The sequence below is a fragment of the Siniperca chuatsi genome, linkage group LG16, assembly GCF_020085105.1.
Source record: "Siniperca chuatsi isolate FFG_IHB_CAS linkage group LG16, ASM2008510v1, whole genome shotgun sequence".
Taxonomy (NCBI): Eukaryota; Metazoa; Chordata; class Actinopteri; order Centrarchiformes; family Sinipercidae; genus Siniperca; species Siniperca chuatsi.
The window spans coordinates 28,298,165-28,311,240 of record NC_058057.1 but is presented as its reverse complement, the minus strand read 5'-3'; the positions used below and the strand labels follow the sequence as shown (position 1 = coordinate 28,311,240).

The window sequence follows — 13,076 nt, the reverse complement described above, 5'->3', positions numbered from 1 at the left end:
CTCTTGGGGTAATTTTGGTCAGCCGGCCACTCCTGGGAAGGTTCGCCACTGTTCCATGTTTTTGCTATTTGTGGATAATGACTAATATTTAAATTTGTTTGATGATCTGAAACATTTAAGTGTGACAAACATGCAAAAAAAATAAGAAATCAGGAAGGGGCAAACACTTTTGCACACCACTGTATATAAATACACATATATACGTATATACATTTTATATATATATATATATATATACACATACACACATATATATATAAACTATGTAATATATATAATGAGTCAGGAGTCAGGGTCCCCTCAACTGATTTAACTTAGTATATGCTGTCGTTTTAAAGCCTCTTATGTTCTGTCACTGTGTTTTATGACTGTTGTCATTATAGTTACTACTATTCTTATGCCTTGTTAGCACACATGTCTGATGTTAGTTTACCTCTGCTGTTATGTACAGCTGTATTAAAGGTGAAGCATCACTAACTGTGAAAGACAGTTCAGGTTGTGAAGAATGAAACTCAGGATCACTTTCTCTTCAGTCTCTGCAGTTTGTTTAAATCAATAAAGTGTCTCTGCTGCTGCTGACAAACTGTTTCCTTCCTCTCTGAGTTGCAGCAACAAATCTCTTGCCAAACTCTTAACAGAAATTCTGATATTAAAACCTTTTCAGCATCTCAGCAGGAGGTTTGGCTGCTGGTCAACACTGTAAAAAATATATATATGAAGAAACTTCTACATAAAGTTGCATTTATTAAGTAGAAGAGGATTTAATTTCCTACTACCTTTAAAAATTGAGTCAAACGCTGACACATAAGAAGTAAATCTGTAGTTGACGGTTTGGATATTAAAGTTCTTGTCAGACGACCAGGAGTTCTCAGCCTGATGATCTGAGTCTCAGGCCCAGAAGAAATCAGCACATCCACAAATATAACTGGAGTCCTGTCGCTGTAAAGATTTGAACCTTTGTATTAAAAACCTTTAAGGAAGTGAGTGAAGAAAGGTGAGATTGAGTTTATGATAAGTTTACAACTTGTTGAACTGGTTTACAGCCTGGCAGCAGCTTTTTTTATAAGCTGCAAACACAACACATCAGCATTTAGAGACACAGTGAAATAATAATAACAATAATAATAATAATAATATGTTCGGAAACTAAAATGAGTCCGAGGCGTACTAAAATGAACGCGGGTGTTTGCGAACTAAAATAAGCAAAGGGCATTCGGGAACTAAAATAAGTGCAGGTGTTTGGGAACTAAAATAAGCAAAAGGCAAGAAACTTCTACATAAAGCTGCATTTATTGATTTGGTTGGTTTTTGGCTCTGAGGGGCAGCAAAACTTCATTCACCTTTTAGCTCTGATTTGGTCTCCACCCATTCCTGAGGAAAAATATCTGGCTCATTAGCTGCTAAATGTTTCACCATCTTCTTCATTACAATGAAGTGGACTTAAAGTAACAAAACACTGTCTCCATTTTCTCAATAATTTGTTGTATTTAATTATGTAGAACGTCTCTATGAATTTACAGTTACACAACATCAGGAAACTACAGAACTGGCAAAATAAAGTTTTTCCAGAGCAACTCTACCAAAATAAAAGTTTTGACAATACTTGAATCAGACTACATGATATAATACCCATAACGTCCCCACCTAACAGTCAAGGGTGTTCGGGAACTAAAATTAACTGAAATGAACGTGGGACGTTCGCGGATAAAAATGATCGTGTGGCGTTCAGGAACAAAAATCTATGGATGCCCGTCAGTCCACCCAGAAATTCTGAACAGTACAAAAACTTCTTGGGCTGTAAAAAATGTTATCTATGAACATAATCCAGACAGCACATGGGTTTCCTTTAAAACATATTTGGCAAAATCAGGTAGTACTATATAGACATAATTTCTAGGACACAGAGCTGCACAGTTACACGGTACTAATCTTTCTTTCTTATCTTTCTTATCATCTTAAAACCCCTCAGATTTATCTTGTGACCATGTCCATGAGTAGACACGTAGTTCTCGGAGGTGACCCTGGAGAAGCGGCGTGGGGCGATGTACCTCTTCCCAGACACCACAGGTCCTGGACGATCTTCCTGAGGTGGTTCCTGAACTTCACCCGATGAAGGCGTACAGCAGCGGGGGGTTCAGGCAGCAGTGCAGGTAGGCGATGGTCTGCGTCACCGTCTTGGCTGTATGCAAGGCATCTGGCGCGTTGCACGACTGCACCTCGAAGATGTTGACAGTGTCGTGCAGCAGCGCGATGTTGTAGGGCAGGTGGCAAACGATGAACACCGCCACCACGGCCAGCACCACCCGCATCGCCTTGTGCCGCTGGAAGTTTCTGGCTCTCAGCAGGGTGACGATGACGGCGGTGTAGCAGAAGACCATGATGAGCAGCGGCAGGAAGAAGCCCACCGCCACCTGGACGCTGGGGACGGCCACCTTGGTGTTCCAGGCCATGGTGTTGTGCGTGAACTTGAACTCGCAGACGTACTGGGGAGGCTTGGAGGTCTGATTCATCTCCTCCACCTCGTCCATGAAGGTGTACTTGGTGTCGGACGGCTCGTACCAGTTGTAGAAGTAGAAGGTGGGGACAGACAGCAGTAAGGCGGTGGCCCAGACGATGGTGCAGATGAGGCGGCTGTACGGCAGCGAGCGCAGTCTGAAGCTGCGGTGTGCATGAACGATGGCGATGTAGCGGTCGGTGCTGATGCAGGCGAGCAGCAGCATGCCGCTGTACAGGTTCACGCTGTAGGAGCCTCGCAGCAGCTTGCAGGCCACCGGCCCCATCGACCACGACGACAACTCATTGTAGACGATGAGAGGCAGCGACACCACGAACAGCAGGTCAGCGATGGCGACATTGAGCAGGTAGACGTCGGTCATGGACTTGGTCCTCTTGTAGAAGGCGTGCGTATGGCGATCACCAGGCTGTTCCCCACGAAGCCCAGGATGCAGATGATGGAGTGGACGTACGGGCCGACCACCAGCTCAACCCTGTGGTTTTTCTGGTGAGAACAAGGTCCAATTTCTTCATAGTCATAAGTGTCATAGTAGTCATTATAGTCGTAATCTGATAGGTTGGACATCATTTCGTCCTCCAAGTACCCCATCTTCTTCTTCTACTGTAAACAAAGACAGAGAGAGAACATTAAACTGTCATGATGTGATGATTTCCGATGGTCACTCTAGTATGAATGTTGTTGCTGTTTGGTAAAATCGAGCAACAGAATTATTTTTAAGGGATGAAAAGGGAAAACCTTAAAGGAAAGTCTTAAAGGAATAGTTTGACATCTTGGGAAATGGGAAATTCACTTGTAAATGTATATAAATGCCAGTTTTTATTGGCAGTCATTAATTATGCATTTCATTTGTTTCTAGCTTTGTCTAAAACATACACAGTAAAACTAATTCTGTGTTTGCAGCTAGTGAGAGAAAAAGAGGAGCGCCTTCTCTGTGATCACCATCACTGTTTTACTGCAGCTGAATTCACCATGTAGTTGTTCTTATTTACATATATTTTTGTTTCTGTTGTCAGACAACAACAACAAATCATGAATATTATGTTGACCAGCAGTTACTGAGCTGCAGATGAAATCAATGTTTTATGATCATCAGAAAAATGACAGCAGCTGTGTTGTGAGCTCGACTATACTAACATTTAAAATGAGTGATGACAAAGGTTTTAAACAACAAAAGGTTTTCATATACAAGTACAGCCACAAACCATCTGTTAAATACAGATGAGACTGGTATAAATCTGAACATCTAACTCTCAGAGAGAAAGAGAAGAAGAGGATTTAATTTCCTACTACCTTTAAAAATTGAGTCAAACGCTGACACATAAGAAGTAAATCTGTAGTTGACGGTTTGGATATTAAAGTTCTTGTCGGACGACCAGGAGTTCTCAGCCTGATGATCTGAGTCTCAGGCCCAGAAGAAATCAGCACATCCAAAATATAACTGGAGTCCTGTCGCTGTAAAGATTTGAACCTTTGTATTAAAAACCTTTAAGGAAGTGAGTGAAGAAAGGTGAGATTGAGTTTATAAGTTTACAACTTGTTGAACTGGTTTACAGCCTGGCAGCAGCTTATTTTATAAGCTGCAAACACAACACATCAGCATTTAAAGACACAGTGAAATAATAATAATAATATATGTTCGGAAACTAAAATGAGTCCGAGGCGTTCGGGAACTAAAATGAGCGCGGGTGTTTGCGAACTAAAATAAGCAAAGGGCATTCGGGAACTAAAATAAGTGCAGGTGTTTGGGAACTAAATTAAGCAAAGGGCATTTGGGAACTAAAATAAGTGCAGGTGTTTGGGAACTAAAATAAGCAAAAGGCATTCGGGAACAAAAATGAGCGCGGGGCGTTCAAGAACTAAAATAAGCGTGGGTGTTAGGGAACTTAAGTGTGTTGGTTAGAGCTACTTGCTAACTTTGTAACCGCTGGTGGGAGCTAAAGTCAAAATTAAAAAATGCTACACATTGTGGCTTCGTGCAAGAGTTTTTAAATATATACTGAACATTTCCATCATAAGTAATTGTGCCCAAAATGTTTTATTTATTATTTCCTAAAGCTATCTGAAAAGAGTTAAATTGCATTAGGAATAATTATCTCGCTACACTGGTTGAACAGTTTCAACCCTCATCAAATGATGACCACGTTGTTTTTAACACAGCTTAATTGTGAGGAAGTGTGTGTGAACACTTTTCCCCTACAGAGAGCTGAAGAGTGAGACCTCTTCATTAAATCAACAATCTTTGTGGATGGTGTCATCTGGTGTTGAGACACAGAATTGCAGTGTTGTTAAAGTTTAGAGAACAATTTAACTCTCTTTGTTTTGTACATTATTAATGAAAACGTGCTTGAATTAAAACATTTATTCTGTAAAGTACAACACAGTAGAGATATATCTCTACTGTAGGCATTAACAGTAATATTACATTCATCAGTTTCAACTGGCACATTCAAAGTTATAAAATATTAAACAACTCAAATATTGCAGGAACAGGAAATACAGTTTAAAGGGGACCTATTATGCTTTTCCTTATTTTCTGTCATATATATACAGTAATGTTACAATGTCAGAGGTTCATATTAAACGTGGCCAAAGATTTAAATAATGAGGCAAATATATGTAAAAGTAATCCCTGTGAGCAGAAAGCTCAGGCTTCATGTTGTCCTGAACACTTGGTTTCCAATGATTTTTTCCTACTTTCCTGCCGAGCTGACGTCAGCCTAACTCGGATGTCACTGCGATCGGTCATCTGTGCTCATCAGTATCAACGATGCTCTTTCACACGTCTAAAACGTCTCTGTCTGTACACTTATTTGTTTGAATATTTCTTTTGTCAATAAAGAATTAAAAAAAAATAAAAAAAATAAAGCTCATTTGCGCTCCTGATCTGCTCCAGGCACAGCTCGCCCAGCCATCCACCCGCTCAGTCTAAGTTGTTCGACCGCTCTGCTCATGAAGCTAAAGTGAAGTGTGGAGGTGGGTGTGGCTACGCGACACTTCTCTGCTCAGGACTACTCGCCTAGTTTTTGGAGGTTGTTCAGTTTGTCTCGCAGAAAGTGCTTTTTTGGTTGTGAAGGAAAGTTAGTTAAGTTTCTTGATGGAAAGATGGAACTGTAGTAGCTACCGTTAGCTCTGTTAGCCATGCAGCTATTAGCTAGCTGACTCTGCCCGGACTGGGAGCTCGGAGCCTCGGCCTGAAAACCTCCTCCTCCCGGCGGTCTAAAGCTCCTGTGCTAGCGGTGTAAACAACACCACTCCTACCCGGTCCGGGTGGAGTCAGCTAAGCTGAAAGGACCACTAGCTGCATGGCTAACAGAGCTAACTTTACAGTTAGCAGCAGTTGGCGACTACTTTAAAGCTATATGTCTATCAGGAAACTCCGTAAATCACCGAGAGTTGAGGCAGAGCAGCCGAAGAACGTCAGAGGAAAACCAGAAAATATTTTCTCCATAAAATACGATCCACTGGCCAATCAGAAGAAAGTGGTCTTTTAGGGAGGGGGGCCTTAAACAGACAGGAGCTAAAACGGCTTGTTTCAGACAGGATGAACTGAGGGTCTGCGTGACGGGCCAGTATAGGTTAAATAAGGATTTTTTTAAAACTGTGAATCATGCAAAGCGACTCTAGTGGAAACCCAGAATAAAAATATAGAGCTGGAAATGAGCATAACAGGTCCTCTTTAAAAAAAACCAAGAGCAGATGTTGAAAATAAAATCTGAACAGTTTAAAGTGAAGGAGTTTGAGTCGTCGCTGGAGGTTACAGAGTTCAATCTGACATTTTAAAATATAAATACAAAACTGACTGACTTCAGTCTCCTTCACCTCTTGACAGACAGAAGAAAAAACCTCTCAGCAGGCAAGAGTTCCAGTTTTTAATCCTGATACTAATCTGTGAGCTGATTAAGTTCAAACCAAAGCTGCTGAGTCACAGCAGATCAGAGCTGAACACAAAGTAAAACATCTTCGGTTCACGGCTGAAGATTTTGAAAAATTCTGAATCCAGCCGAACATTTTGGCCAGAAACCAAAAATAACTTCTAAAAATGATTTTAATTATTTAAATGTTTCCTGTTTTATTGTATCAGTTATCTGTTTAAATATATTTTCTACATTTTATTTTGAAGGTTATATCAAACCTCTCTCCACACTACCAGAAATACACTGAAGAAATACTGAATCCTTTTCCTAATTGCCCTAAAAGTTGTCACATCTCTAAATATATTGAGACTTAAATACCAGCAACCAGCATACAGTATCCACCACCTAAACCATGTATCTCCAAATTTTGGGGGGATTTTGAATTTTAATTAAAAACTGAAGGATTAATTGCTCCTTTATGGGTTGAGAAAACCAAAATTGTCCTGCTTTTTAGGCTAAATAAACGATTTTAAAACCCACTGAATAAGTGACATCTTGGAGATACATGGTTATCACAGGACGGAGACAACATGTTCATTTCAATTGCAGAATTTATGAACCCATCCGGGTTGCTAAAACCACCGTAACACCCTAATAAGAACATGGACAGGGCCTTAAGGGTAGCTAGGACCAGGAGCGCTAGGACCCCCCCCCCCCTCACCAGAGTCAGAAGGTGATAGTAGTTGACATATTAGTATCCACCTGTGTCTTTCCTGCTATGACAAGTCAAATGTCTGCTATGAAAAAGGTCCATATCTGCTCGTAAATCATGATGGATGTCGTTTTCTGGTTGAGTCTCTCAGCTTCAAGAAAGATGGTTCAATATTGAAAAAGTCCCAGCTGACTTGAAGCACGAGACAGGACTTCTTGACTCTTTTAATACTGAACCAAAGTGTTTCAGTATCTCAAGCTGACACCAGGTGGTGATCTCTGCTGTCAAACTCCTGAACCTCCTCACCCGGACCTCTGACCTACTACTTACAATGTTGCCGATAAACACAACACAGACAGCACGTGGGTTTCCTTCAAAACCAGGTTCATTTCCAGGACACAGAGTTGCACAGTTACACTGTACTAACTAATCTTGGTCAGCTGAGCCTCCAGATCAGTTTGAAAAACAGCTGGTTAACAATTTATGTGGATTCAATGATAATCAACTCTTTTAAAAGCAAAGCAACGTTTGGTCACAGTTCGTGTCTCTAAGCTGTGAGCAGTTCAGCCAAAGATTGATGTTTCCTTCTCAAACAGATTTTTTAAGTCCTGAAGAGGTAAAACTGCAGTATTTCACAATAAAAAAGCAAAAATTAAAGAAAAGACAGACGGACATAAATGTTGCAGCAGATTTTTTTTGTCTCATTTCTTATCATCTTAAAAGCCCTCAGATTTATCTTGTGACCAAGAGCCTAAAGCAACACATGATTACAAAATGATTTACAGCCCTGAGTCAGGTTTGGACTTCAAGAGACCGGCGGGCCTCAAGCCCAGCTCCAGAGAGCTTTGGCTTCAGGAGGGAATCTTCTGGTCCACAACAGACGGATCCACAGATGAACCCGCCGAGCGTCCTCACATGGTGAAGGACGAGCCGTTGTCACTCGATCCGTCCACCGAGCGGCGAGTGGACACGTACATCTCGGAGGTGACCCTGGAGAAGCGGCGTGGGGCGATGTACCTCTTCCCCAGACACCACAGGTCCTGGGCGATCCTCCTGAAGTGGTTCCTGAACTTCACCCGATGAAGGCGTACAGCACGGGGTTCAGGCAGCAGTGCAGGTAGGCGATGGTCTGCGTCACCGTCTTGGCTGTATGCAAGGCATCTGACGCATTGCACGACTGCACCTCGAAGATGTTGACAGTGTCGTACAGCAGCGCGATGTTGTAGGGCAGGTGGCAAGCGATGAACACCGCCACCACGGCCAGCACCACCCGCACCGCCTTGTGCGCTGGAAGTTTCTGGCTCTCAGCAGGGTGGCGATGACGGCGGTGTAGCAGAAGACCATGATGAGCAGCGGCAGGAAGAAGCCCACCGCCACCTGGACGCTGGGGACGGCCACCTTGGTGTTCCAGGCCATGGTGTTGTGCGTGAACTTGAACTCGCAGACGTACTGGGGAGGCTTGGAGGTCTGATTCATCTCCTCCACCTCGTCCATGAAGGTGTCCTTGGTGTGGGACGGCTCGTACCAGTTGTAGAAGTAGAAGGTGGGGACAGACAGCAGTAAGGCGGTGGCCCAGACGATGGTGCAGATGAGGCGGCTGTACGGCAGCGAGCGCAGTCTGAAGCTGCGGTGTGCATGAACGATGGCGATGTAGCGGTCGGTGCTGATGCAGGCGAGCAGCAGCATGCCGCTGTACAGGTTCACGCTGTAGGAGCCTCGCAGCAGCTTGCAGGCCACCGGCCCCATCGACCACGACGACAACTCATTGTAGACGATGAGAGGCAGCGACACCACGAACAGCAGGTCAGCGATGGCGACATTGAGCAGGTAGACGTCGGTCATGGACTTGGTCCTCTTGTAGAAGGCGTACGTGACGATCACCAGGCTGTTCCCCACGAAGCCCAGGATGCAGATGATGGAGTGGACGTACGGGCCGACCACCAGCTCAACCCTGTGGTTTTTCTGGTGAGAACAAGGTCCAATTTCTTCATAGTCATAAGTGTCATAGTAGTCATTATAGTCGTAATCTGATAGGTTGGACATCATTTCGTCCTCCAAGTACCCCATCTTCTTCTTCTACTGTAAACAAAGACAGAGAGAGAACATTAAACTGTCATGATGTGATGATTTCCGATGGTCACTCTAGTATGAATGTTGTTGCTGTTTGGTAAAATCGAGCAACAGAATTATTTTTTAAGGGATGAAAAGGGAAAACCTTAAAGGAAAGTCTTAAAGGAATAGTTTGACATCTTGGGAAATGGGAAATTCACTTGTAAATGTATATAAATGCCAGTTTTTATTGGCAGTCATTAATTATGCATTTCATTTGTTTCTAGCTTTGTCTAAAACATACACAGTAAAACTAATTCTGTGTTTGCAGCTAGTGAGAGAAAAAGAGGAGCGCCTTCTCTGTGATCACCATCACTGTTTTACTGCAGCTGAATTCACCATGTAGTTGTTCTTATTTACATATATTTTTGTTTCTGTTGTCAGACAACAACAACATCATCATGAATATTATGTTGACCAGCAGTTACTGAGCTGCAGATGAAATCAATGTTTTATGATCATCAGAAAAATGACAGCAGCTGTGTTGTGAGCTCGACTATACTAACATTTAAAATGAGTGATGACAAAGGTTTTAAACAACAAAAGGTTTTCATATACAAGTACAGCCACAAACCATCTGTTAAATACAGATGAGACTGGTATAAATCTGAACATCTAACTCTCAGAGAGAAAAAGAGAAGAAGAGGATTTAATTTCCTACTACCTTTAAAAATTGAGTCAAACGCTGACACATAAGAAGTAAATCTGTAGTTGACGGTTTGGATATTAAAGTTCTTGTCGGACGACCAGGAGTTCTCAGCCTGATGATCTGAGTCTCAGGCCCAGAAGAAATCAGCACATCCAAAATATAACTGGAGTCCTGTCGCTGTAAAGATTTGAACCTTTGTATTAAAAACCTTTAAGGAAGTGAGTGAAGAAAGGTGAGATTGAGTTTATAAGTTTACAACTTGTTGAACTGGTTTACAGCCTGGCAGCAGCTTATTTTATAAGCTGCAAACACAACACATCAGCATTTAAAGACACAGTGAAATAATAATAATAATATATGTTCGAAACTAAAATGAGTCCGAGCGTTCGGGAACTAAAATGAGCGCGGGTGTTTGCGAACTAAAATAAGCAAAGGGCATTCGGGAACTAAAATAAGTGCAGGTGTTTGGGAACTAAATTAAGCAAAGGGCATTTGGGAACTAAAATAAGTGCAGGTGTTTGGGAACTAAAATAAGCAAAAGGCATTCGGGAACAAAAATGAGCGCAGGCGTTCAAGAACTAAAATAAGCGTGGGTGTTAGGGAACTTAAGTGTGTTGGTTAGAGCTACTTGCTAACTTTGTAACCGCTGGTGGGAGCTAAAGTCAAAATTAAAAAATGCTACACATTGTGGCTTCGTGCAAGAGTTTTTAAATATATACTGAACATTTCCATCATAAGTAATTGTGCCCAAAATGTTTTATTTATTATTTCCTAAAGCTATCTGAAAAGAGTTAAATTGCATTAGGAATAATTATCTCGCTACACTGGTTGAACAGTTTCAACCCTCATCAAATGATGACCACGTTGTTTTTAACACAGCTTAATTGTGAGGAAGTGTGTGTGAACACTTTTCCCCTACAGAGAGCTGAAGAGTGAGACCTCTTCATTAAATCAACAATCTTTGTGGATGGTGTCATCTGGTGTTGAGACACAGAATTGCAGTGTTGTTAAAGTTTAGAGAACAATTTAACTCTCTTTGTTTTGTACATTATTAATGAAAACGTGCTTGAATTAAAACATTTATTCTGTAAGTACAACACAGTAGAGATATATCTCTACTGTAGGCATTAACAGTAATATTACATTCATCAGTTTCAACTGGCACATTCAAAGTTATAAAATATTAAACAACTCAAATATTGCAGGAACAGGAAATACAGTTTAAAGGGGACCTATTATGCTTTTCCTTATTTTCTGTCATATATATACAGTAATGTTACAATGTCAGAGGTTCATATTAAACGTGGCCAAAGATTTAAATAATGAGGCAAATATATGTAAAAGTAATCCCTGTGAGCAGAAAGCTCAGGCTTCATGTTGTCCTGAACACTTGGTTTCCAATGATTTTTTCCTACTTTCCTGCCGAGCTGACGTCAGCCTAACTCGGATGTCACTGCGATCGGTCATCTGTGCTCATCAGTATCAACGATGCTCTTTCACACGCCTAAAACGTCTCTGTCTGTACACTTATTTGTTTGAATATTTCTTTTGTCAATAAAGAATTAAAAAAATAAAAAAATAAAGCTCATTTGCGCTCCTGATCTGCTCCAGGCACAGCTCGCCCAGCCATCCACCCGCTCAGTCTAAGTTGTTCGACCGCTCTGCTCATGAAGCTAAAGTGAAGTGTGGAGGTGGGTGTGGCTACGCGACACTTCTCTGCTCAGGACTACTCGCCTAGTTTTTGGAGGTTGTTCAGTTTGTCTCGCAGAAAGTGCTTTTTTGGTTGTGAAGGAAAGTTAGTTAAGTTTCTTGATGGAAAGATGGAACTGTAGTAGCTACCGTTAGCTCTGTTAGCCATGCAGCTATTAGCTAGCTGACTCTGCCCGGACTGGGAGCTCGGAGCCTCGGCCTGAAAACCTCCTCCTCCCGGCGGTCTAAAGCTCCTGTGCTAGCGGTGTAAACAACACCACTCCTACCCGGTCCGGGTGGAGTCAGCTAAGCTGAAAGGACCACTAGCTGCATGGCTAACAGAGCTAACTTTACAGTTAGCAGCAGTCGGCGACTACTTTAAAGCTATATGTCTATCAGGAAACTCCGTAAATCACCGAGAGTTGAGGCAGAGCAGCCGAAGAACGTCAGAGGGAAAACCAGAAAATATTTTCTCCATAAAATACGATCCACTGGCCAATCAGAAGAAAGTGGTCTTTTAGGGAGGGGGGCCTTAAACAGACAGGAGCTAAAACGGCTTGTTTCAGACAGGATGAACTGAGGGTCTGCGTGACGGGCCAGTATAGGTTAAATAAGGATTTTTTTAAAACTGTGAATCATGCAAAGCGACTCTAGTGGAAACCCAGAATAAAAATATAGAGCTGGAAATGAGCATAACAGGTCCTCTTTAAAAAAAACCAAGAGCAGATGTTGAAAATAAAATCTGAACAGTTTAAAGTGAAGGAGTTTGAGTCGTCGCTGGAGGTTACAGAGTTCAATCTGACATTTTAAAATATAAATACAAAACTGACTGACTTCAGTCTCCTTCAGCTCTTGACAGACAGAAGAAAAAACCTCTCAGCAGGCAAGAGTTCCAGTTTTTAATCCTGATACTAATCTGTGAGCTGATTAAGTTCAAACCAAAGCTGCTGAGTCACAGCAGATCAGAGCTGAACACAAAGTAAAACATCTTCCGGTTCACGGCTGAAGATTTTGAAAAATTCTGAATCCAGCCGAACATTTTGGCCAGAAACCAAAAATAACTTCTAAAAATGATTTTAATTATTTAAATGTTTCCTGTTTTATTGTATCAGTTATCTGTTTAAATATATTTTCTACATTTTATTTTGAAGGTTATATCAAACCTCTCTCCACACTACCAGAAATACACTGAAGAAATACTGAATCCTTTTCCTAATTGCCCTAAAAGTTGTCACATCTCTAAATATATTGAGACTTAAATACCAGCAACCAGCATACAGTATCCACCGCCTAAACCATGTATCTCCAAATTTTGGGGGGATTTTGAATTTTAATTAAAAACTGAAGGATTAATTGCTCCTTTATGGGTTGAGAAAACCAAAATTGTCCTGCTTTTTAGGCTAAATAAACGATTTTAAAACCCACTGAATAAGTGACATTTTGGAGATACATGGTTATCACAGGACGGAGACAACATGTACATTTTAATTGTAGAATTTATGAACCCATCCGGGTTGCTAAAACCACCGTAACACCCTAATAAGAACA

General features: G+C 41.5%; 1 protein-coding gene and 1 pseudogene across 1 annotated transcript; both read right to left on the bottom strand.

Annotated features, from left to right (window-relative positions):
- Positions 1–1,271: 1,271 nt before the first annotated feature.
- LOC122862658 lies at positions 1,272–4,745 on the bottom strand (annotated as a pseudogene).
- A 114-nt stretch (positions 4,746–4,859) lies between these two features.
- On the bottom strand, positions 4,860–10,176 carry LOC122862662 (C-C chemokine receptor type 6-like). The gene is given in 4 exon segments (XM_044168204.1): positions 4,860–8,156; positions 8,159–8,368; positions 8,371–9,157; positions 9,855–10,176. Coding segments are annotated over 4 exon segments (1,191 nt in total). The 5' UTR covers positions 9,885–10,176; the 3' UTR covers positions 4,860–7,992.
- Between the last annotated feature and the right edge of the window lie 2,900 nt (positions 10,177–13,076).